At 39.0% G+C, this 23,106-nt stretch overlaps 1 protein-coding gene across 1 annotated transcript in view; it reads right to left on the bottom strand.

Moving 5' to 3' along the window:
• FLT3 (fms-related tyrosine kinase 3) overlaps positions 1-20,998 on the bottom strand; it is a 114,137-nt gene extending 93,139 nt beyond the window's left edge. Inside the window, exons 1-3 of the mRNA XM_006894088.1 lie at positions 20,965-20,998; positions 18,076-18,197; positions 3,576-3,778 (exon numbers count right to left, since the gene is read on the bottom strand). Of these exons, the coding sequence (XP_006894150.1) occupies positions 3,576-3,778; positions 18,076-18,197; positions 20,965-20,998 (359 nt within the window). The remainder of the gene's footprint in view (positions 1-3,575; positions 3,779-18,075; positions 18,198-20,964) is intronic.
• Positions 20,999-23,106: the final 2,108 nt, after the last annotated feature.

Raw genomic sequence — 23,106 nt, 5'->3', positions numbered from 1 at the left:
CTCTAGAACATAAACAGTCTTCCAAGCATACCGAAAAATCTACCATCAGGAGATGATAAAATATGATAAATGGAACCTTCTAAGAATAAAATCCCTATGCATATCCAAAAACTTCTCCAACAGGGTGAAAAGGGAAGCCATAGACTGAGAAAAAGTATTTGGTAATGACATGTCAGATAAGGGACTTAAATCTAGACTTTATAAAATACTCAAGCACCACAACAAGATAAAGGTAAATAACCCAATTGAAGAATGGGCACAGGACATGAACAGACACTTCACCAAAGAAGACATTCAGATGGCCAACAAGCACATGGAGAAATGTTCAAAATCCCTAGCTCTAAGAGAGATGTATATCAAAACAACTATGAGATATCATCTCACCCCAGTTTGAATAGCAAAATTTAACAAAGCAGCAAACATCAAATGCTGGCGAGATTGTGGAGAAACTGGAACGCGTATTCACTGTTGGTGGGAGTATAAAATGGTGCAACCACTATCGAAGGCTGTATAGCACTTTCTCAAAAAGTTTCAAATAGAATTGGGAGTTTTTATATGTTATGTGGTATGAATCTTGTTTCAATGTTGTACAGACCGATGTCTAGTTTTGTCTACACCATTAAGAGGATGTTCCCCCCCTTTAATGGATTTTTATCTCTTTGTCAAATATCAGATGCCCATAGGTGGATGAGTTTATTTCTGGGTTCTCAATTCCAATACATATTCCATTGCTTTATCTATGTTACTACCATTACCACACTGTTTTTTTATTGTGGCTATGTAGTATGACTTGAGATCAGGAAGTATAAGACCTCTTACTTTGTTTTCTTCAATAGTGCTTTCTTATCCTAGGAGGCTTAACTTGCCATATAAAATTGGGGATTTGTTTTCCCACGTCTTTGAGAAATAATTACAGGATCTGAATTGAGACTACATTATATTTCTGGATCAGTTTTGGTTATATTTACAGTTTCACAATATTAAGTATTTTTATCCATGAGCATGTAGGTTTGTTTAAGTCTCATGTAGCTGTATTTTGTATTTTTCTTTGTACTGATGTTCAGTGTCTCAGGGTAGATTCCCCCCCCTAAGTATTTAATCTTTTGGGTCATTACTGTAAATGGTATTGTTATGAGTGACTTCTTCCCTTTATATTTTCCAGCTCCAGTGCTTTGCATATTCCATTGCAATAATTTGCTTTGTTCTCTGAAGCTGCCCTTTGAAATCTTCTGTTTATCTCTTTTACTTAGGTGTCTCTTCCCTTTGTTTTGGCTTCTAACTCTAGTGAATTTTTTAATATCTTCTGACATCATTTTGGTTTTTACTTTTTCCTCTATCTTTGTAATGACCTTTTGCTCTCTTCATGTATGATGTCTACAAATCCACTAATCTTTGATCATTGGTGTTCAATGCCTCAAACCTGTTCTTAACATGAGTTTTAAATTCATGTGGGATAAACTCAAGGACATATGCTGAGTAAGTAATTCAAGAAGCTAGACCGATGAGACTAGTGCTGTTATGTCTGGAGGAACACTCTTCCACTTTGTACATCACTCTTTGTCAATGTGCTGTATGAAGTAACCTGGGTTTGCTATGATGTTGACCCTTGTGCCATTGGGGTATCAAATACCAGAATGGTTTCCCAATGTGGACTTTGTTTGGTGGAGCTCCCAGTTGTAAACCAGGTTTGGAAGCAGGAGTGGCATCCACTTCCTAAACCACATGCCTCTGGAAACTCTATGAACTTGGAGAAATTACAATAGCTATGGAAAAGCATTGAGTCTTTTGTTCATAGAGTCGCTATGAGTCACACTCAACTTGATGGCAATCAACAACAAGACTCTGTGAAGAAGTATGTGGCATCATGATCAGGGGAAGACACATCAACAACCTGTTATGCAGATAACAACCTTGCTTGCTGCAAGTGAAGAGGACTTGAAACACTTGCTGCAGTAAGACTATAGCCTTCAATATGGATTGCATCTCAACAACAAGAAGACAAAAATCATCATGCCTTGATTGATAAGCAACATTATGATAGATGGAGAAAATACTGACATTGTCAATTATTTCATCTTACTTGGATCCATAATTAACATTCTTGATTCCAGCAGTCAGGAGATCAGAAGATGTAAATCTACTGAGCAAATCTACTGTCAGTGGCCTCTCCAAATTACTGATAGAAATGAAAACTAAGGTGCACCTGATTCAGGTTGTGGTCTTTTCAATAATTTGCTATGCATCTAAGAGCTAGACAATCCATAAACATGACAGAAAAATAATCGAATGCCTTTGTGTTGTATTGAAGAATATTAGTTGGATTGACAAAAGAACAAACAGGTATGTCTTGGGAAAAGTGCAGCCAGAGTGCTCCTTGAGCCAGGGATGGCAAAGTTTCCTCTCATATACTTGGTGCATGTTGCTAGGAGAGGCTATTTCTTGGAAAAGGACATCATGCTTTGATAGGTAGAGGTCAGTGAAAGAAAGGAGGAACTTCAACAAGATAGATTGACACAGTGAGGGCAGCAATGGGCTCAAGTGTGTCAGAGATGACAATAGCACAGGACAGGACAGGATCTATTGTTCATGGGGTGACTGCGAGTTGTACTCAACTCAGTGGCACCTAACAACAACAACAACATGACATATCCTTGCCATTCTGGCCATCACATTATATAAAACAAATAGATAACACCCAAAGTTCTTTCTCAGGCTGTTTTCCAAAAAGAAGCTTCTGACAACTTTCGAGACTAAGATGAACTTTCTAACATACATGTTTATTTATATATTAATATGACATCCAATTAAAAAAATGAGACATCTTAAAAATTCTGAATGCCCTTTTTTACTTCTTTGATTTTGCCTTTTACCAGGCACTCATGTCTTTCTTAGTCAGAAAAGGAGAGAAGAAACCCCTCAGTAACATGGGTTGACCCAGTGGCTGCACCAACGGGCTAAGGCACAGCAGTAATTGTGAAGATGGTGCCTTCTAGTTAGTTCCCAACTCATTCTTGGTGTCACGTGCTGTCAAGTTGACTAAGGTTCCCAGCAACCCTACAAACAGTGGACCTGAATCTTGCCCTATCCTGTGCCTCTTCATTATCTTTAATGTAGTCAAGTCATTGGGTCATTACATCTAGTTGAAGATCTTTCTTTCTTTCTTTTGTTGACCTTCCATCTTTCTAAGCACGATGTCATTATCCCAGCTCGGTATGATCCCATAGACAATAAAACAAAAGGTTGCCTTGTCCCATACCATTTCCATGATGAGTTGCAGATCAGAAAATTGTGATCCTTAGGGCTTTCATAGATTGATTTTGAGGAGAAGATACCCTGGCCTTTCTTCCTAGAACTAACTTAATCTGGAAGTTCAAGGAAGACATGTTCAGCATACTAGCAACATATTCCACTGGCAGACAGATGAGTGATGATAATGCATGAGATCTACTGGTGAGGAATCAAATCCAGATCTCTCTCACAGAAGGTGAGATTCCACCACACAGCCTCCAATGCCTCAATAAGACAACCGAACTTTCCTCCAAAAAGCCTTGGGGTTGGCCATTCCCCACTCTTACCTGTTCTGTAAATCAAAGTTAGGCTGGCAGTTTAGAAAAGTGTGTTTGAAGATCCAGAGGCATGAAAAGTTGCCCACGGCACTGACCATCACCTGCAGGGTAATGGACGCAGAGACGTCAACTTCGACCTTGGATGCTTCATAGATGAGCTCTGTGCTCTCGGGCCTCCGAGAACACCCGAGGTCTTCTGTTGATCTTGACACCTACATGAAGACAATGAAATGTCAAATGACTGCAAGTGCATGCTCAATGCATCCTTTTTTAAACCACAACCATCTTTTTTTAGCCATACTTAAATCTTGACATGCTACCTCTGACATTGGGGCAAGCTGCCACTTGTGGACATTTCACAGACTGAAAATCATATGCATTATTAATCTTTGATAAATAACTTAGGCAAGAGTTCTAAAATGTTCTACAGACACTAATCAGAAGATTCCTAACAAACCAAACTCACTGCTGTCATAGCATTGTGATTCATAGCAACCCTGGAGGACAGAGAACTACAGAACCATGAGAATTCCAATGCTGTAATCTTTACAGAAGAAGACTGCCACACTTTTTTCTCCTTTGGAGCAGCTACTGGGATCAAATTGTCAACCTTTCAGTTAACAATCAAACACTTAGCCACTGCACCACCAAAAAAATATAATACCTAAACTCAGTGTCATTGATTTGGTTCTAAGTCGTAGCAACCCTGCCTCAGATTTCTGAGGCTCTAAATCTGAATTAATGGAAGGGTACTACCCATCCTGCAGAGCCGCTGATCGATTCAAACCACTGACGTCCCATGGCCTTTTGGTTTGCAGAACAACACACTATGGACTACATCACCTGAGTGCCTTCTAATTATCAGATAAATTCTACACCATCTTCTGGGTAAGAAGAATTAGAAAGAATGGACACTGCTCTTGCTCTAGGATAGTTTTTAGTCTAGTAGGATGAAATGGAGAGTCCTGGGTAGTGCAAATGATTAGCACATTCTGCTGCTAACTAAAAGGTTGGAAGGTCAAGTCCACCCAGAGGTACCTCAGCAGAAAGGTCTGGTAAGCTGTTGTTGTTGTTGTTGTTGTTGTTGTTAGTTTTCATCAAGTTGATTCCAACCCATGGTTATCCCATGTGTGAAGAGATGTGTTAACCTAGCTACTCACGGCTCTCTGGTTTGGAAGTTATGGTGTGGGCATTCCCTTGATGTTGTTATTAAGTGCCGTTGGGGAATCATGACCCTGAGCGATCCTATGAACAGCAGATCTGTACGCTGACCTGTCCTGTGCCATTCTCATCATCTCTGATATACTTGAGCCCATTGTTACAGTCATTGTGTCAATCCATCTTGCTGAGGGTCTTCCTTTCTTTCACTGACCCTCCTCTTAACCAAGCAGGTCTTTTACTAAAGATTGGCTCCTCCTTTCAACATGCCCAAAATATGTGAGAGTAAGTTTTACCATCCTTGCTTCTAAGGATTACCCTGGTTACACTTTCTATGATATGTATTTGTTTGTTCTTTTGATAATCCTTGGGATATCTGTACACTTACTTGCTTTTATGACCTACTCTTAGGGATACTATACTTACCTGGCACTTTGCTGTTGGTAGAGTGATTTGCATGTTTAGTCCTTGATGAAGTGTGATATAATGTAATCACTTTCATGAGATGCTATGAGGTTGAAAAGGTGTTTCCACAGGGGTGTTGCCTGCCTAGAATGTTGCAGGTGCCATCAAGTCAGCTACAAGTTATAGCCATCCTCTGAACAATAGATAAGAAGTGTGCCCTATTCTGCACCATCCTCACAATCTGTCACTCTCAAGCCTATAGTGGTAGTCACTATGACAATCTATCTCACTGAGGGTCTTCCTCTTTTTTATGACCCTCTACCTCCCAGCACAATGTCTCTAAGGATACACACATATATACATACAGACACACAGAGTTACATATGCATGTGTGTGTATGTGTGTGTGTCTGTGTGAGCTGTGGTGACTTAATGGTAAGATATTGTCCTGCCAAATCAAAGGTATGCTGTGTGAATCCACCAGCTGCTCCGTGGGAGAAAGATAGATAATCTCTTCCCATGCAATTTACTGTCTCTGAAAATCTGTCAGCTATGAGTTGATTCCTACTTGGTGGTACTCAACTATATATATATATATATATATTACATGACATCTGGCACAGTTCTCTTGCTTTTTGCCTAATCTAGTTCCTTGAATCTGACCTCTAGTTATTTGAACTTGAGTTTAAGTCAGCAGTCTGTGCCTACAAAGCTAGTATCTTGTTGTCTGACTTCCTGATCTTGGGTTGATGGGCTCCTGAAGCTAGGTGAGTCAGAAGCCTCTAGTCTCATATGACACCTACAGACTGAGGATTTGCCAACTTCTACAAGTTCATGAGTCATTTTCTTGAGATAAATATCTATCTATCTATCTATCTATCTATCTATCTATCTATCTATCTATCATCATCAAGTTGATTCTGACTCATTCCATTGGGTTTCGGATAAATACTTATGTACCATAAATACTTATGGGAGAAGACTTCCTCAATCATTCCTTCTCATTGCTGTCAAGTGTTTTCAGAGGCTGTAAATTATTTGGGAGGCAATTGTTCATCTTTCTCCCTCAGAATGGCTAGTGGATTCAAACCACCCACCTCTAGTTTGGCAGCATAAACCTTACCCACTAGGCCACCAGAACCTCCTTCCGTTCCCATACTGCTCATGAGTAGACTCAGAATTCCAAAGCTGACCTCATTTATTGACTCAACCAAATTGTCATTTTTAAATGTTATATTTATTTTTTAATTATTAAATTTTATTAATTTTTTAAAAATTTTATTAATTTTAATGAACATTTACAGGGATTTTGGGTTTTCATTCATTCATTGTCACACTATTTTCTCTACCCTCCTCCCCAGTTTGTTCTTCTTTCCCCCCCCTTGAAAGTCTGTTTTAATTGTCCAATTGCTACAGTGCTTGTCAAAGCCAGTTCTGATTAATCTCCTTTGTCAGTGTGTCCTTTGCCATTCCCTATCACTCCTCCCTGAGAGAGACTTCACTCTGGTTCATAAGGAAAAGGGGATGGCGTATTCTCTTAGCTACTTCCTGCTGAAAAGGGACACTGTAGGTTTCAGGGGGAAGATCTTCAAATTCTCATTTTTAAAAAACAATGCTTATAAAATTTTATGCCATTTCTCAAATAATTGGCTTTAAAGAACTTAAATATTTGCCTCTTTAGAATTTCTATCCAGATATAAATTTTTGGGAAAACCTAAACCAATACAGAGAAGATAAGATGTGAGAGACAGAGCATTGACCTGGCCATTAAGGCCCATGTTTGAGTTGGCAGCACAAGTGCTTACCACTAAGTTCCCAGAGCTCACTACATAATTTAGCACATATATCTTTCTAGGAGTGCTGGTGGCATCAGGTAGTCTTCTCCTGTTAAAATTTATGGGCTTTTATGGTCTGGTGGATGGTCCTCACATATCTGACCTGCCCCAATAGCAGTACAATATGTGTGGTGTGTGTGTGCATGTATCTCTGATAGTATAGTAAGTTAAGCATTCAGCTGCTAACAAAATATATAAAAGATCCTCAAGGTTATGAGAAAATGCTGATACTTTTATTACTGCTGTGGGTATGAGTGTTTGAGTGGACTATGACTCGTGAACAGCAGGTGAGAACCTTGCTCTAACCCACACCATCTTCACAATCACCAAAGTGCTCGACCCCGTTATTACAGTCATTATGTCAGTCCACCTCACTGAGGTCTTCCTCTCTCCCTCTGAACCTCCATCTTTCTCAGCATGATGTCTTCTTCCAAGAACTGGCCCCTCCTGACAACACACCCAAAATACATGAGCCGAAGTTTCACCATCTTTGCAAGGAGCACCCTGGCTGCACTTTCTCCAAGTCAGATTTGTGTTTTCTTTTGGTCACCAAGGGATAGTCAATACTTACTGTTAGAAAATTGTCAATTGAAACAATACCAAGATACCATTTCTCATCTCTCAGACTGAGAAAAATTAGAAAGTACGGCGCTATGATGTTTTGTTGGTTAGTAAACAGGTACTCTCTTACATTGAGAGGTGAAAATTCAGTCTGGCTCTGCCATTCTGGAAAAGAACTTGGCACTGTCTCATAAAATCCCACATTCACTGACTTTTGAGCCCATAACCATAGTAATGCAGCTCCAATGATTAACTACATCAATGCTTGTCATTTCAAAATATTGACAACAATCTAAGTCACCATACAGAAATAGTTGAAGAAACAATAATAGAACCACATAATGGAGTACTAGGCAACTATTAAACAAGACAAAGCATCAAACTGAATGGCCCTTTTGAATGACTTTAGAGTGATTCTCTAAGTATATATGTAAGTGAAGGAAGCTTAGTGCATCTTTCTTGACATATGCTAGGCTTCATGTAAGAAGTTAGGGATATAAGAAATACACAAGCACCTGCCCATTCTGCAAAAGAAAAGGAGGAATAATAAATCAAGACCTAGAATAATCGGTTAATTACAGGAAGTAGGTGGGATGTGACAGTAAGGATGAAGTTTTGTTGTTGTTAAGGACAGTTGGGTTGCTTCCAACTCATAGTGGCCTTATGTACAAGGGCAGGAAACCCTGCCCAGTTTTCACCTTCACAACCCTGCTGTGTTTGATCCATTGTTGCAGCTACTATGTCTATTCCTCACTGAGGGTCTTCCTTTTCTGTGACCCTCTATTTTACCAAGCATGATGTCCTTTTCTAGGGACTTACCCTCATCATAACATGTTTAAATTATGTAAACTAATTCTTGCCTTCCTTCCTTCTAATGAACATCTGAGCTGTACTACTTTAAAGACACTCTTTTTGTTCTCCTGGAAGTCCATACTATTCTCAATATTCTTCACCAGCACCATAATGTAAAGGCATCACCTCTTCTCTGGTCTTTCATGGTCATTGTCCAGCTTTTATATGCCTGTGAGGAGACGGAAGAATAATGTGCCTGTTGTTGTTATGTGTCATAGAGTCAAACATACCTCACAGTAACCCTATGAAGAGCAGATCTGAACCCTGCCCTGTCCTGTGCCATCCCCATCATCTCCAACATATCTGAGCCTGTTTCCACAGACACCATGTCAGTCTATCTTGTTGTGGGCCTTCCTCTCTTAGAGTGACCCACCACCCTTCCCAGCATGATATTCTTCTCCAAGGAGTGATAATTCTCTGAGTGTATGTTTTGTGTATCTTTTTAAAAATAAAATCATTATTATCCCCTGGTATATTTAAAAACTCACATACATTGTTTTTTACTGCTTTGTATATCTTTGGCTGTTAGAAATAATGTTTCTTATGAAAGAGAGAGAGAGAGAGAGAAGGAAAATTACTCAGTATTGGAAGGGAAGTCAAAATAAAATGCAAAGCAAATCCAAATGAATTTGGTTAGATTGGAAAAAGAAACATCAAGCCATAGGGAAGATGACTGCTGCCATTGAGCCAACTAGAACTTATAGCAACTCTATGAACATAGCTGAACCCTGACCTATCCTGTACCTTCCTCACTACCTCTGACATGCTTGATCTCATTGTTACAGTCACTGCATCAGTCCACCTTGTTAAAGGTCTTGCTCACTTACCGCAACCTTTCCAAGCCTGATGACTTTTACCAAGGACTGGCCTCTCTTGATAACATGACAAAAGTATGTGAGATGAAGCTTCACCATCCTTCCCTCCAAGAAGTGCCCTGGTTGCTCTTTCTCCCAGACACATTTGTTTATTCTTTTGGTAGTTCATACAATATTCAGTATTATTCTCCAACACCACAGCTCAAAAGGCACTGCAGATACTTCTTTTGTCATCCTTAGTCATTGTTCAACTTTTAGATTCATAGCAGGTAATTGAAAAGGAACTGTACTGCCAATCTGAAGGCATGTGGTTCAAACTCACCAACTGCTCTGTGGGAGAAAGATGAGCAGTGTCCTCCTGTGTGATTTACTGCCTTTGAAAATCCACCAGAGGGTCAGCTATGAGTCAGTTCTGACTCAACAGTATATAACAACAATGGCTTGGATCAGGGGGAAAAATTAAGGAACTTTGGAAGAATATTATTGTTGTTTGAATATTTTAACTGTTAAATTGGCTCCAACTCATAGTGAGCATATGTATAGGAAAAAAGTTTTAAAATAGCATTTTGCATTCTATACAGCTAAAGGGAAAAAAGGTATATATTCTGTCCAGAATCATTGCCCTCTAGTCAGAAAGTCTGTTGCAGTTTTCGTTTGGGGCTGGTTTTTGTTTAACTGGAGTATGGGCTAGAAAAACCTAGTTTATGTTTACAATAAAATTTTATAAATAAGCACATAAATTCTAGAGAGCAAAAGCAATTAAGAGACAGAAGTATTGATAAAGGGGGGAATGTGAATGAACTCTGTGGAGCTGTACTAAAGTCAGAGTCATCAGTATAAAGTTATGGATTCAGAGAAAGAGAGGTGCATATGTAAAGGTGTAGGTAAGCGCAATTACGAATTGTGGAGTCCCTGGATGGTAAATTATTAACATGCTCAGGTGTTAATGAAAAGGTTGGAGGTTTGAGTCTTCCCAGAAGTATGCTAGAAGAGAGGTCTGGTGTTATACTCAACCAACCAATGGAACCCAGATTGAGCTTAATTCTACTTGGACACACACTGAGTTTCTATGAGTTGGAATTCATTCCACAGCAACTCTTTTTTGTTTGATGTAGGTGTAGGAATGGATGTGACTATGTAATTCCAAACCACTGCCTTCTGACCCACGGTGACCTTCCACTGGATTTCTGAGGTCTTAATGGGGGGGGGGTGCTGTCTCATTTTTTCCTTTCAGAGTGTCTGCTAGACTTTAACCATCAATCTTTAATTTAGTAGTTCAACATATAACCTACCTGGACTCCTACAGATATTCAGAAGGAAATAAATAGACATGAGGGGGTTGGTACACACGCACATTATTTCCTATCACAGTCCACTGATACAACTTAGAAGCACTGACTTCCCAGTAATAATGAACACATCTAGTGCTTAGATCTAGGCTTCTAAACACCAGCTTCCAAGAAACTGTCCATCCTTAGTTGTTGTTGTTAAATGCTGTTGAGTCAAGTATGACTCACAGTGACCTTATGAACAACAGATCTGTACCCTGTGCCATCCTTATCATCTCTGACACACTCAAGTCCATTGCTGCAGTCACCATGTCAATCCATCTTGTTGAGGGTTCTCCTCTCTTTCACCTTTCCGAGAATGATGTTTCTTTCCAAATAGCCTCTCCTATGTATGTTGGCTCTCTGTCTTTGGAGAAGTGGTTAATTCCAGGGCTAAAACATAAAAAATACAAAGTGAGCCTCAAATATCTTGTAGTTCTAGAAAATAAGGAAGTGCTTGAGGAAAAAAATATAGAAAAGACACAGGAATTCCTTAAACAACTGTCTTTAGATGATCTTTAAACTAAATTTAAAGTATACCTTCAAGTCTTCTTTAGGTCAAACATATTTAGATTACCTAGTATAGAATGTCTGTCTGCCTTGAGCATTGTGTTATTTTTAAGTTATACATATATAGGAGCAAACTGACACCAGGAAATAGAAAGTTTAGACGGGAGCCTTAGGGAGTGGTGAGGCTATATTAACGGAAAGGAACAACTCAGAAAAGCTAGGTAAGAATGGTTGTCCAACTGGAAAAGTGAGATCAATATCACAAGTATTTATCAAGTATATAACACTTGTATTTCACAAGCAGAAACTTGGATTGGTGTGCTTTTACTATACTCACTCTTAATAACTACAAAATAAGTTCTTTTCAAACTATCCGATTAAAAAAAAAAGACCCAGGAGCCAACTAAGTAGTGTTCCTAATGGCCACCATGTGAACAATTTGAGCAAATTAAATAATGACAGTATAGGATTAAGGCTTTAATTGTCATAGAGTTGGAAGTGACTCATAGTTGACCCTCTGCCGGGTTTCCAAGGCTGTGAGTCACATGGGAGAAGATCAACCATCTGTCTCCTAGTGCTTGTGTTAGCAGTGAAACTCCCTACACACTCTACCACCAGAGTTCCCTAGTATTAGATCACACCCCATAAAAGAAATACCCGAGTCTGTATTGATCTAGTCTCTACTGATCTAGATCAATAATTTAATAGGTAAATAGGCAGAAGAGATAGCTTCTCTTTACAAAAGATCTTCAGTTCATATAATAGTTTGTGCATATAGCACATCCATATAACTAACGTCTGCATATACCTAATACACAATGTCGGGGGGAAAATCCAACAAATCCCATATAAAATGTCCATTATTTGTGTGAATATAGATAAATACAGAAGGAACAAAGTACATAGAAAACCCCCTGTCAGGCAGACATAGAGCAATAGCTATTCCAATAGCAAGATCCACTAGTGGATGCTAAAATCAAGAGGTAAGAATTTGAGGAAAAACAGTGTATTTGCAACTCTTGTCAAAATAATTCTTTATTACAAAGAGGGATGATTTTCAATGAAGAAATGTGGCAAAGTCTTAATCTGATGCTCAAAAGCGAACATCAGTAATAAAAATTTATGACACAGTGAAAATCCTTTTATGTGTCATTTTTACCCCAAATATATAATATCAATCGCATTCTGAGAAAATAGTAGACAAACTCAAACAGAAAAATCCAAATTGTGGTATTCTAGGACTCTATAATTGTACTAATAATGACAATAAGAAACCTCTCAAATAATCAGCTTCTTATGCAAGTCCAGTAAAACCTGTGCAAGCCAGAAACTGTGTAAGGTGGAAATAAGTCAGAGAAGAGAAACTCAAACATTTTCTACTAAAAGTGGTGACATGCAATGGTAAGACTGCACTCTGTGGAAGGTAAGAAACTTGTGAGACCCTGGAAAGCCAATTGAGATCCAGCTCTCACAGGTTATACTTTAGAAGAGTTGAGAAGTTTCAAGAAGTCCAGGTAAACAAGGTGACCTATCTATCACAGGGAGAAAGATTGTCATCCTTTCCAAAATCTTCATGAAAAAACAAACAAACCCCAAAACCAAAAAAAAAAAAAACACAACAGTTTTCTAGAAAGAAGCAGAGTCTTTGAAGAGAGACACATCTAGATAACTCCTCTGATCCTGGTTCTTCATAGACAAAAAGCCCTTCATGAAAACAGGCATGTTGGTCTGATAAAGACTGGTGGAACCTTCGAGACTATGGTGCTTGAATACCTTCAGGCTCAGAACTGAACTCAACCCTAGAGCACAACTTTAGTCAAACAACAGTCAGGCTTATGAGTGAACAATATCACCAGAAAGAAACATAACCCTTGTGATATTCAATCATATGAGATCTAAAGGATAGCATTTACCTGGGGATAAAGCTCAGAAGGCAGAAAGGGACAGGTAAGAAGGATGAATGGAAATTGGAAATACAAGAAGCAGTGAAAGAGTGTTGTTCTATTGTGGGGACTAAAATCAATAATATGCATCAAAATAGGCATCAATTGTTGAATGGAAGACCAACTTGCTTTGTAAACTTTTACACAATTCACAATAAAAATTTAAAAATAAAAACAAACCTAGTCAGTTAAAACGAAAACAGAATCCTAGAGACCAATGTTCATTACAGCACTACTTATAATAGTCAGTAAATAGAAACCTAAATGCCAATGAACAGATAAATAGATAAAGAAATTGTCATGGAGTGGACATGGGGGGAGGGATTGTATAACAATGAAAGAATTTCTCTTTTACTTTTCAAAGAGAAGAGCAAACTGGGGCAGGGAAGTTGGTCAGGGAGAAACGTGCAACAATGAATGAATGGAACTCCAAAGTCTGTGTAAACTTTCATTAAAAGTAATACAAAAATTTAAAAAGAGAAATTGTCATCCACACAGACAATAGAATATGTTTCAGTCATAAAGAGAAACAAAGTCTTGATGTCACAAAATAGATGAACTTTGAAAACATGATGATGCTGAGTGAACTGAAAGAAGAAATATTTTATAATGATCGTGTATACAGAAATGGAAGCTAATTAGCAATTGGGAGGTTATAGAGGGTTGTTATTAAGGAATAATGGTGGTGGAATAAACAGAAAAGCATGGTGATAAGGGTTGTACAGCATGAAGAATGCAATCAATGTTAATGAATTACACATGTAGAAATTGTTTAATTGGCAAACATTTTATTGTGTATATTTTCACTGTAATTAAAAATTAAAACAAAAAAAATGCATTCAGTAAGTCAGACACAAAAGGACTAACATTACACAATGAAATGTCTAGATTAGGTAAATGTGTAGACGTCAAAATCTCTTCACTCACCAGAGCAAGATGCAGAATAATGTCTTTGTGGATTATGTTACAACCCCCAAGACTATGTCCCAAGGCCCTGGGACCAGCACCTCATGGCCTCAGGCTGTCTGGTGATGATTTAGAAGCTTACAGAGCATTACTACTTGTTCTGCCACATCTTGTCCCATAGTATATTTTATATTCTTTGCAAACAAAATAATTCAATGTGCATCAGTTCTTCTGTAATGTAAAGATGATGTAAAGTAACAAAAGGATATGTACACATTACACACAAACACGCCACTGTTTCCTATATAGTATTCAAGTGTCTTCAGATTTTGGAATCCTTGGGGGTCTTGGAAGGATATCCAAGGACACAAAGAAACTGCACTTCAAAGAAAATTTGAAGACTTTGTAATGATTGATTTAAACTGTCCTCAAGAAGTCATACAAAGTGGGTGGCACAATCCTCATCACAAAGAGAACTTACAAATGATAGAAATACTCAAATTTTAAACAGCAATTAAAGAGATTGTGAGGTCAGTAAAACCATCTCTTCCCCTTCGACCTCCCAGGAGCCATGGTAGTGTAACTGTTAAGGATTAAACTTCTTAAAGGCTGGTGATTCAAACCCACCCAGTGGTTCTGCCACAGAAAACACTGTGGGACAGCTCAACTTTGTCACATGGGCTCACTATGAGTTAGAGCAGACTGGAGGATACACAACCAAAGAGTCCACTTTGGTTGAAGGTCATGTAGTTAAGGGTATTTCTCTGTAAGCGTTGCAGTGAGAAGCATAGTCTACTGAAGAGTGCTTGGTCATTTAAATTACACCTCAACTATAGGATTTCCAAAGAGGTGCCTCATCTGAGATGAGAACTGAGAATTGTGGAAGGAATCAAAACCTATTTTTTTCTAAAGCCACTGAAACTCTAACAATCTACTTTATACAAAGGTGGAAAAATACAGAAAAAGGAGCAGCTTCAGCTTCAACAAGACTAAAGTACACAATGAAGATTCAACCTTGCTTCATTTGGGATTATAAAACTTTAACTTGAATGTTGTTTAAGAATGCAATTTTGAATACTGCATAAGACCATAATATATAATGGAAATAGGGCCTGATTTGACATATTTGAGTTAGGACAAACCACATTTACAACTATAATTTGTTGGGCATTTTACCATTAGCAATATGTACTACATACAATAATAGGGAGCTCTGGTGGCCTAATGGCAAGAAGCTGCACTACAACCCCAAAGGCACACTATTCAAGGCCACCAGCTGTTCTGCAGGAGAAAAATGGGCAATCTCCTCCCGTGTCTCTGAAAACCCGCTAGAGGGTCAGCTATGGGTTGGTTCCAACTCTATTGTATGCAACAATAACAACAATGTACAATATTAGAGCATGTAATTTGCTGGTAATAGCATTCTCATATGTTCATTTGTAAATGTTTATGTGCAATATTTCCAATTCATGAAGACAAGTAATGATCAGGTTTATAAAGCCACTAACAATAAAAGGCAATAATAGTGAAAACTAAGAGAGAAAGGTATTCAACTTATGTCCGAACAGACCTGGGGCAGAGTCATTGGTGTAGAGCCCCATCATAAGCTGTGGGCTACTTAGACATGAAAAAGTAATAGAAGACTTAGTACAAAGAACTCCAAAGGCCTGTCACCATTGATCTTTTTTTTTATTGTGACTTACTAATTTCTTATCTTGAAAAGATGTGAAAGATTAAAACATCATGATAAACAAGATCACTTTTTGGGGGGCTACACTGAGATACTCTATGCAAAATGCCTTAATTATTATTCAGGCCATGTGTTATAATACCAATATATATTTTTTTAAATTAACTATAGCTTTGGCCCAACAGAATCATGAAATTAAGTTAAAGATTTTACATTGAGGAAAGACCACTGCCTTTAAGCCAGTTCCTATTCATAGCAAGACTTCATCAGGTTTCTGAGAATGTAAATTCCACAGAGCCACTGGTGGATTTGAAGGTAAAAGCAAGTATTGTTTCAGACCACATAGCTTCCTCTAAAAGTGATGGGAAAGTCTGTCAACAAATAATGGGTATAGCTGCACACCACCATGTATCCAATTAATGTCAATGAACTATACATGTGAAGAATTTAGAAAGAACAAACGTTTTTCTACATGTATGTGTACCACTATGGAAAAAGCAAGAAAAAGAGAAAAGAATGAGTACATATTTGTGGAAATATTTAATTAGAAGCAAACATGAAGTTGACTCATCTATGTTCCCTCTGTAATGCATGAGCTCTGGTGGTGCAGCCCACAAGAAATTGCACTGCTAACATGATGGTGACTGGTTCAAATCTACCAGTGGCTCTGTGGGAGAAAGATCTGCAGTCCCCTCTCAGGAGATTTGCAGTCTCCAAAAATCTGTTAGAGGGTTATGTTGTATGAAGAAGTCCTGGTGGCTCTGTGGGTCAAATATTGGAGTACTTACTTATCAAAAGGTCAGCAGCTCACACTCACTCATCACTCCTTGGGAGGAAGATGTGGCAGTTTGCTTGGGTGATGATTACAGCCTTGGGGCAGTTCTACTCTGTCCTATGGGGTCACTCTAAGTTGGAATCAACCGTGTGGCAGTGAATTTATGCAGCATACAATAGGCTAGTATTTGCAGTTTCTCTGTCATTTAAGTTTCCCTCCTTCTAATATTTACTATCTCTCAGTCATTTATGTTTCCCTCCTTCAGTAAATTCACTAAATATTGCAGGGGGGGAAAGTACAGAGTTGGGAATACCTAGGAGGTGTTAGATGAATAGCAAGAGAGAAGGAGTAATGAAAAATAAGGTGTGAACTTAAGGCAGATAGCTTATGGAGCATTGTGATTATGTGGGAGTTAACATGCTATCAAGTGGGACTAGTATACAGAGAAGAGTACCATGCTGATAAAGTAGAGAGTCAAGTGAAAAAAGAGGAAGACTGTCAATGAGATGGGTTGGTACAGTGGGCTTGAGCACAGCAGACACTGTGGCACTGACAGAGGATTAAGATGTGCACGTGAGATCACTATGTGTCAGGACAACTCAATGTCACCTTACAGGAAGAAGTGATAGAAACTCCGGTGGTGTGGTGACTAAGTGCTTGGCAGCTAACTGAAAGGTCAGTGGTTTGAAATGATCCCTATTCCATAGGAAAAAAAGACCTGGTGACAGGTTCCTGTAAAGATTACAGACTTGGAAACCCTACAGGGCAGTCACTACGTCAATCCATCTGTCACGTGGGGAGGCATGACACGTAGGGTTGCTGTGAGTCATGACCAACCAAATGGCATTGGGTTTGGTTTCTGGTTAAAGATGGCTTGGATTACAGAAGTGGCGGGTAGACTAGAGTAGACACAGTGGATAGATGAGAAAGAGGAAAGAAAGAGTTGACAAGATTTGGTAACTAAACAAGTGTGAAGGTAACAGAGGGGAAGTGACTGAGCTTTCAGTCCTGGGATCCAGATAGACTCATAAACAGAAAGCAACTAATACAGGAATAGGAGGAGGTTTGAGGAAATAGAAATAGGACATATATAACTGTTGTTGTTATGTGCCATCAAGTCAGAACCAACTCAGGTGAATTTCCAGTGAGTTTTCAAAAACTGTAAATTGCACTGTAAATTTTCTCCTGTGGAGCAGCGGGTGCATTTGAACTGCCCACCTTTGGATTGACAGTGCAGCTTCTCACCCACTGGGCCACCAGAGCGCTCTAAAAATAAAACTATATAGTGGGATTTAATGTGCAAATGGAAAATAAATTTATATTTATCAAGGAGACCTACTCATTGCTATAAAGTAGATTTCAATTCAGAATGAGTCTGGAGGCTAGAGTAAAACTGCTCTGTAGTATTTTCAAAGCAATGTATTATTTTTTTTAAGGTAATGTATTTTCATGCAGCAATATGCCACATCACTGCCAACCTTTCAGCCAGCAGCTCGACACTTAACCATGGTAGTATGCCACCTGGGCTCTATATATCTCCATGGTTCTTGGTGGAATAGAGTCAGTCCCAAGCAGTTCTGATACTATAAGCTTCACCCGAATCAGAAATGTTTACTTAATATACATGATTACATCAAAGGAAAGCCCTTTTACTCAAGCCAAGTTTCAAAAGCTTACAAAGTATGGTCCATAGAGAATACTATCTAAAGCTGTAATTTTAATGTTACTTTACCATGGGATATGGTGATGGGTGCCCCAGGGATGACTCATTGCTCCTATGACTGATTAAAACACACTTGATCACAGGCAGATCATGGCTTGTAAAGGTCCCGCAGATCATCACTGAAAACACAGCTGCAAAACAAAGTGAATACAATGACGTTAATAAGTAGACACCTTAAAACCTAACAATATGCATTTATCTTAGATCAAAGCAAAATGAAATAAAAATGAAAATTGGCCAACATGACTTGCAGAGACCCTGTGGGAAAGGGCAGAACAAGGCCGTAGGGTTTTCAGGCTGTCAATCTATCCAGGAGCAAGCTGCCTCTTCCTTCTCCTACCAAAAAGTAGGTGGATTTGAACCACCAATCTTTTAGTTAGGGTCCCAATGCTTGATCCGCTGCACCACGAGGGTTCCTTGCCAACTTGAAGAGAGATAGAAGACACAAAATTTATTAACGTTCAGTCTTGGATAAGTCAGCAGCAGAGGCACACAGAGTGTGGGTCAGTAAAAGAGTCAAAGATCCTGTGTCTGTGCTATCCAATATGGCGGCTACCGTTTGTGAAAAGCTACTGAACATCTGAAACGAGGCTAGGACCAAAGAACTGATTATTTGCATAAAAGACATTCTTTTTTTTGTTATGGAAGAGTCTAAAAACTAAAGCAAATGTGCCATTGTTGACTCTATTTTGCCTGACTTTAGTAACATGAAAGTTTGTTTTTAACAATTATGCTGGATATTCAACTGGTATTTTCAATCTAGTAATTAGTTTTCTTCTGTTTGGGGAGGTTTTCTCGAATTATGTCTTTGACTCTCTTTCATGGAGCTCTGGTGGCACAATGGATTAAATATTGGGCTATGAAAGGGATTTCTGGTGACCCAGTGGTAAGGAATTGAACTGTCAACCCAAAGGCCTATGGTTCAAATCTGCTAGTTGCTCCACAAGAGAAGGGTGGGCAGTTGATGCCCATGTAATTTACAGCTTCAGAAAACATAGTGAAGGGTCAGCTGTGAGTTGGTTCCAACGCCATGGTACACAGCAACAATAACCGGGAGGCTGGGACTTGGAACCTACGAGCCACCCTTTGGGAGAGAGCTCTGGTAATCGGCTTCTATAATTATTCACAATCTTGGACATTCCATGGGACAGTTCTACTCTGCACTACAGGGTTGCTATAAGTTGGAATTGACTCAGCAGTAGTGGGTTGTATTTGGTTTGGGATCTCATATTAATTTCCTCGTGTCTTATGATTTGGATCTTTTTCTACCAAGTGATTAATGATTAAAAAGAAATCAAACCTACTGCCATACAGTCAATTCCAACTTATAGTGATCCTGCATTGGGTTTCCAAGGCTGAAATCTTCACTGAAGTGGCTGGTGCATATGATCCACTGATCTTTCTGTTAGTTACCCAATACCTAATACACTATGTCACCAGTAGTTAAAAACAATGCACTGTTAATATATACTACAATACAGATGAATTTAAAGAAGACCAAGCCAGATAAAAACAGTGGCATCACTAGAACTGGTGTCAATCAGTGTGGCAAATCCTAGTACCTTCTACAAGCCACCCTCTCCAATCCCATGGACCTCCTCCCCAGACCATTTGGAATTTTTAGTAATGGTCATTATTACTTTGAACTACAAAATAATATGTGATATATTTGTAAATTACTTAAATGTGATATTGCTTAGAGTATATGAACACTAACAATAAAATTGTTTCATAAAATCTTTCCACAGTTAATTACAAAGTGGTTGGTTTTAATATTATCAGAAACTGAGTGGAAGCAATTTTCCCCCTCCATCGGCCTCAATGAAGGTCTTCCTCACTTTTACTGGTCCTCAACTTATCTAAGTATGATGACTTTTTTAAAGGACTGGCCTCTTTTGATAACATGTCCAAAGTATGTGAGATGAAGTCTCATCATCTTTACTTTGAAGGTATACTCTGGCTTCACTTCTTCCAAGATGAATTTCTTCTTTGGGCCATCAGTCCATGGTATATCCAACACTCCTCGTCAGTGCCACAGTTTAAAAGCCTTGATTCTCTTAGGTATTCCTTATTCATTGTCCAACATTTACATGCATATGAAGCAACTGAAAACATCATGGTCTGCACCTGGCTCATTTTAGTCTTTAACGTGACATCTTTGCTACTTGGCATTTTAAAACAGATTTGCCCAACACAGTGTTGTTAAGTAATACTGAGACAAAACCAACTCATAGCTGACTTCCAGCAGGTTTTCTGAGGCAAGGAGATTGTCCAGCTTTCTCTCTCAGAGCAGCTGGAGGAGTTGAACCATCTGTCTTAGGGTTGTCAGTGCAGCTCCTTACCACTAAGATCCTTGACAGCAGGTTTGTCCAACACGATGCGTCCTTTGGTTTCATGACTCCTGCTCCCATAGATGTTGATTACAGTTCTAAGTAAAACGAAGTCCTTGATAATAGTAATAATTTCTCCATTTATCATGATGTTGTTTACTGGTCCAGTTGTGAGGATTGTTTTCTTTATGCTGAGGTATAATCTATTCTGAAGGCTAGAGTCTTTGATCTTCTTCAGTAAGTGCTTCAAGTCCTCTTCACTTTCACCAAGCAAAGTTGTAATCTCTGTGTATCACAGCTAAAGTACCCCTCTGATCTTGACACCACTTTATTCTTCAGATAACTCAACTTTTCCAATTACTTGCTCAACATGAAGATTGAGCTTTTCTGATTTTAAACTAATCCGGTTTATGTTTTAAAAAGCAGGGGGGGAAATGTGAAATATCAAAGGAATGATTACATTATTTGTAGTAAACACCCATGTTGTCAAGTCCTATACAGTAAGTTCTGGCTTATAAAAACCCTACATACAACTGAATAAAACTGCCCAATACTGCATCATCCTCACAATCACTGCTGTTTGGGCTCAGTGTTACAGCCATTGAGTCAACTTATCTTTCTAAATGTCTTTCTCTTTTTCACTGACCCTCCTCATTACCAAGCATGATGTCCTTCTCCAGGGACTTGTCCCTCCTGAGAACTTGCCCAAAGAATGTGAGTCTAATTCAATGATATTGCTCAATGTTGTTATTGTTGTTATGTGCCATCGAGTCACTTGAAACTCATAGTGACTCTATGTACAACAGCTTTGAAGCCTGCCCTGTCCTGAGCCAGTCTCACTGACTCTGACACGCCTACCCCCGTTATGCCAGTTACTGTAGCAATCCATCTCATCCAGGGTCTTCCTGCACCCTTCTGAGCATGATGTCCTTTCCCAGGATTGGTCCCTCCTGGCCACGTGTCCAAAGTATGTGAGACAGAGCCTCAAAATATAGTCTCCAAGGAGAAATTTGGTTTCACTCTCTCCAAGACACATGTATTTGTTTTCTTCACAGTCCATGGTATGTTCACAACTCTTCTCCAGCACCACAACTCAAAGGCTCCGATTCTTCTTCTACTATCCTTAGTCATTGTCCAGTTCTCTGATGCATAACAAGTAATTGTGAAGACCATGGCCTGGATCAGATGCACCTTAGTCACTAGACTGACATTGCTTCTCAGTACTCTGGAAAGATCCCTGACAGCAGATTTATATAATGCAATTCGTCTTTTGATTTTCTGACTGCTGGTGCCAAGAGTGTTGATTGTGGAGTAACATAAAAAATGTTTATGATCTATTTTGTTAAAAATAAGAATTGTTTTTCTCAAAACAGCTAGTTGGAAACCGTATACACATAAGGGAAAGGTCACAGCAAAATAGTTTACTTATTAGGTTTTAAGGATTCTACATGAATTTCTGAGGTTCCATTTCTGAAGTGATTGTTGTTAGCTATTGTTCAGCTGAAAAAAATCTAACTCGTAGCAGCCCTACCTGTTAGGTAGTACTGTGTGTCTATCTTCTTGTCTGTAGCCTCTACACATACTTAGAGAAGACTGCCCAGTTGTTTTCCTGTAGAACCTTCTGTTGAATTTGAACCATCTACCTTTTGATTAGCAATCAAATACTTAAGCTTGTTGCTGTTGTTATTTGCCATCTGATTGATTCCAACACATAGGGACCCCACACGCAACAAATTGAAGCCCTGTACAATCTTACACCACTCTCACAATCTCTGTTGTGCCCATTGTTTCAGGCACTGTGTCAGTCCATCTCATTGACAGTCTTTCTCTCCTCCTCTGACTCTCTGCCTTTCCAAGTATCATGTCCCATATCCTGAAAACACACTCAAAATATTTAAGATGAAGTCTTGTCATCTTTGATTCCAAGGAGCACCATGGTGGCACTTCTGCCAAGACAGATCTGCTTGTCCTTCGGGCAGTCTAGGGCATATTCAATAATACTTTTCACCAACACCTGAACTCAAAAGCATCAATTCTTGGGTCTTTCTTAGTTACTGTCCAGCCTTCACAAACATATGAAGCAACTGAAAATACCATGGCTTGTGTCAAATGCCCATTAGTCCCCACAATGACATCCTGACCTTGGTATTGCTTTAATGTTGTTTGTTCTGAATAAAGAATTAATAAAACAAATAAAAGAACACATAGTCAACACATAGTTCCATAGCTGTGTTACTGAACTCTTCAAGCAGAATAAGACTATCTGAGATCTTGAGATACAAAGAATGCTGAACACACATTTGCTTCCAGTCTCTATTAATTCTCCACTCACATGACAGTATCTTTTCCATTTTGTTGGGCACATTTATTTTTATACAGTCAATAATAAAATAACTCAATAGAGGTTTCATTCTGCTATGGCTGCATTTGCGAAGAGCCTGGTGTCATCCAACTGGCTAATGTCTGTCTATCCCAGTCAAAGAGCACACTTTCCATGTCTTTCTTATCCACTGACCGCTTCAAAATTCAGATGACCAGAATAAGTCCTGCATTTCCCACATAGTCACAGAATGGTTTGTTTAAGCAACCCATTGCTGCACCCCTCTTGAGTCCTAGGTAATTAATGAGAAGCAGGAAGTCCCAGTGGATGGCCACCTGACTGACGTGAAGGTCTGCATAGGTCTTAGCTTAGCCTCCTGGCTCAATTCCA

This window comes from Elephantulus edwardii, unplaced genomic scaffold (genome assembly GCF_000299155.1).
Source record: "Elephantulus edwardii isolate Elephantulus edwardi_28Jun2011 unplaced genomic scaffold, EleEdw1.0 scaffold00134, whole genome shotgun sequence".
Taxonomy (NCBI): Eukaryota; Metazoa; Chordata; class Mammalia; order Macroscelidea; family Macroscelididae; genus Elephantulus; species Elephantulus edwardii.
This window is presented reverse-complemented; position numbering and strand designations above follow the sequence as displayed.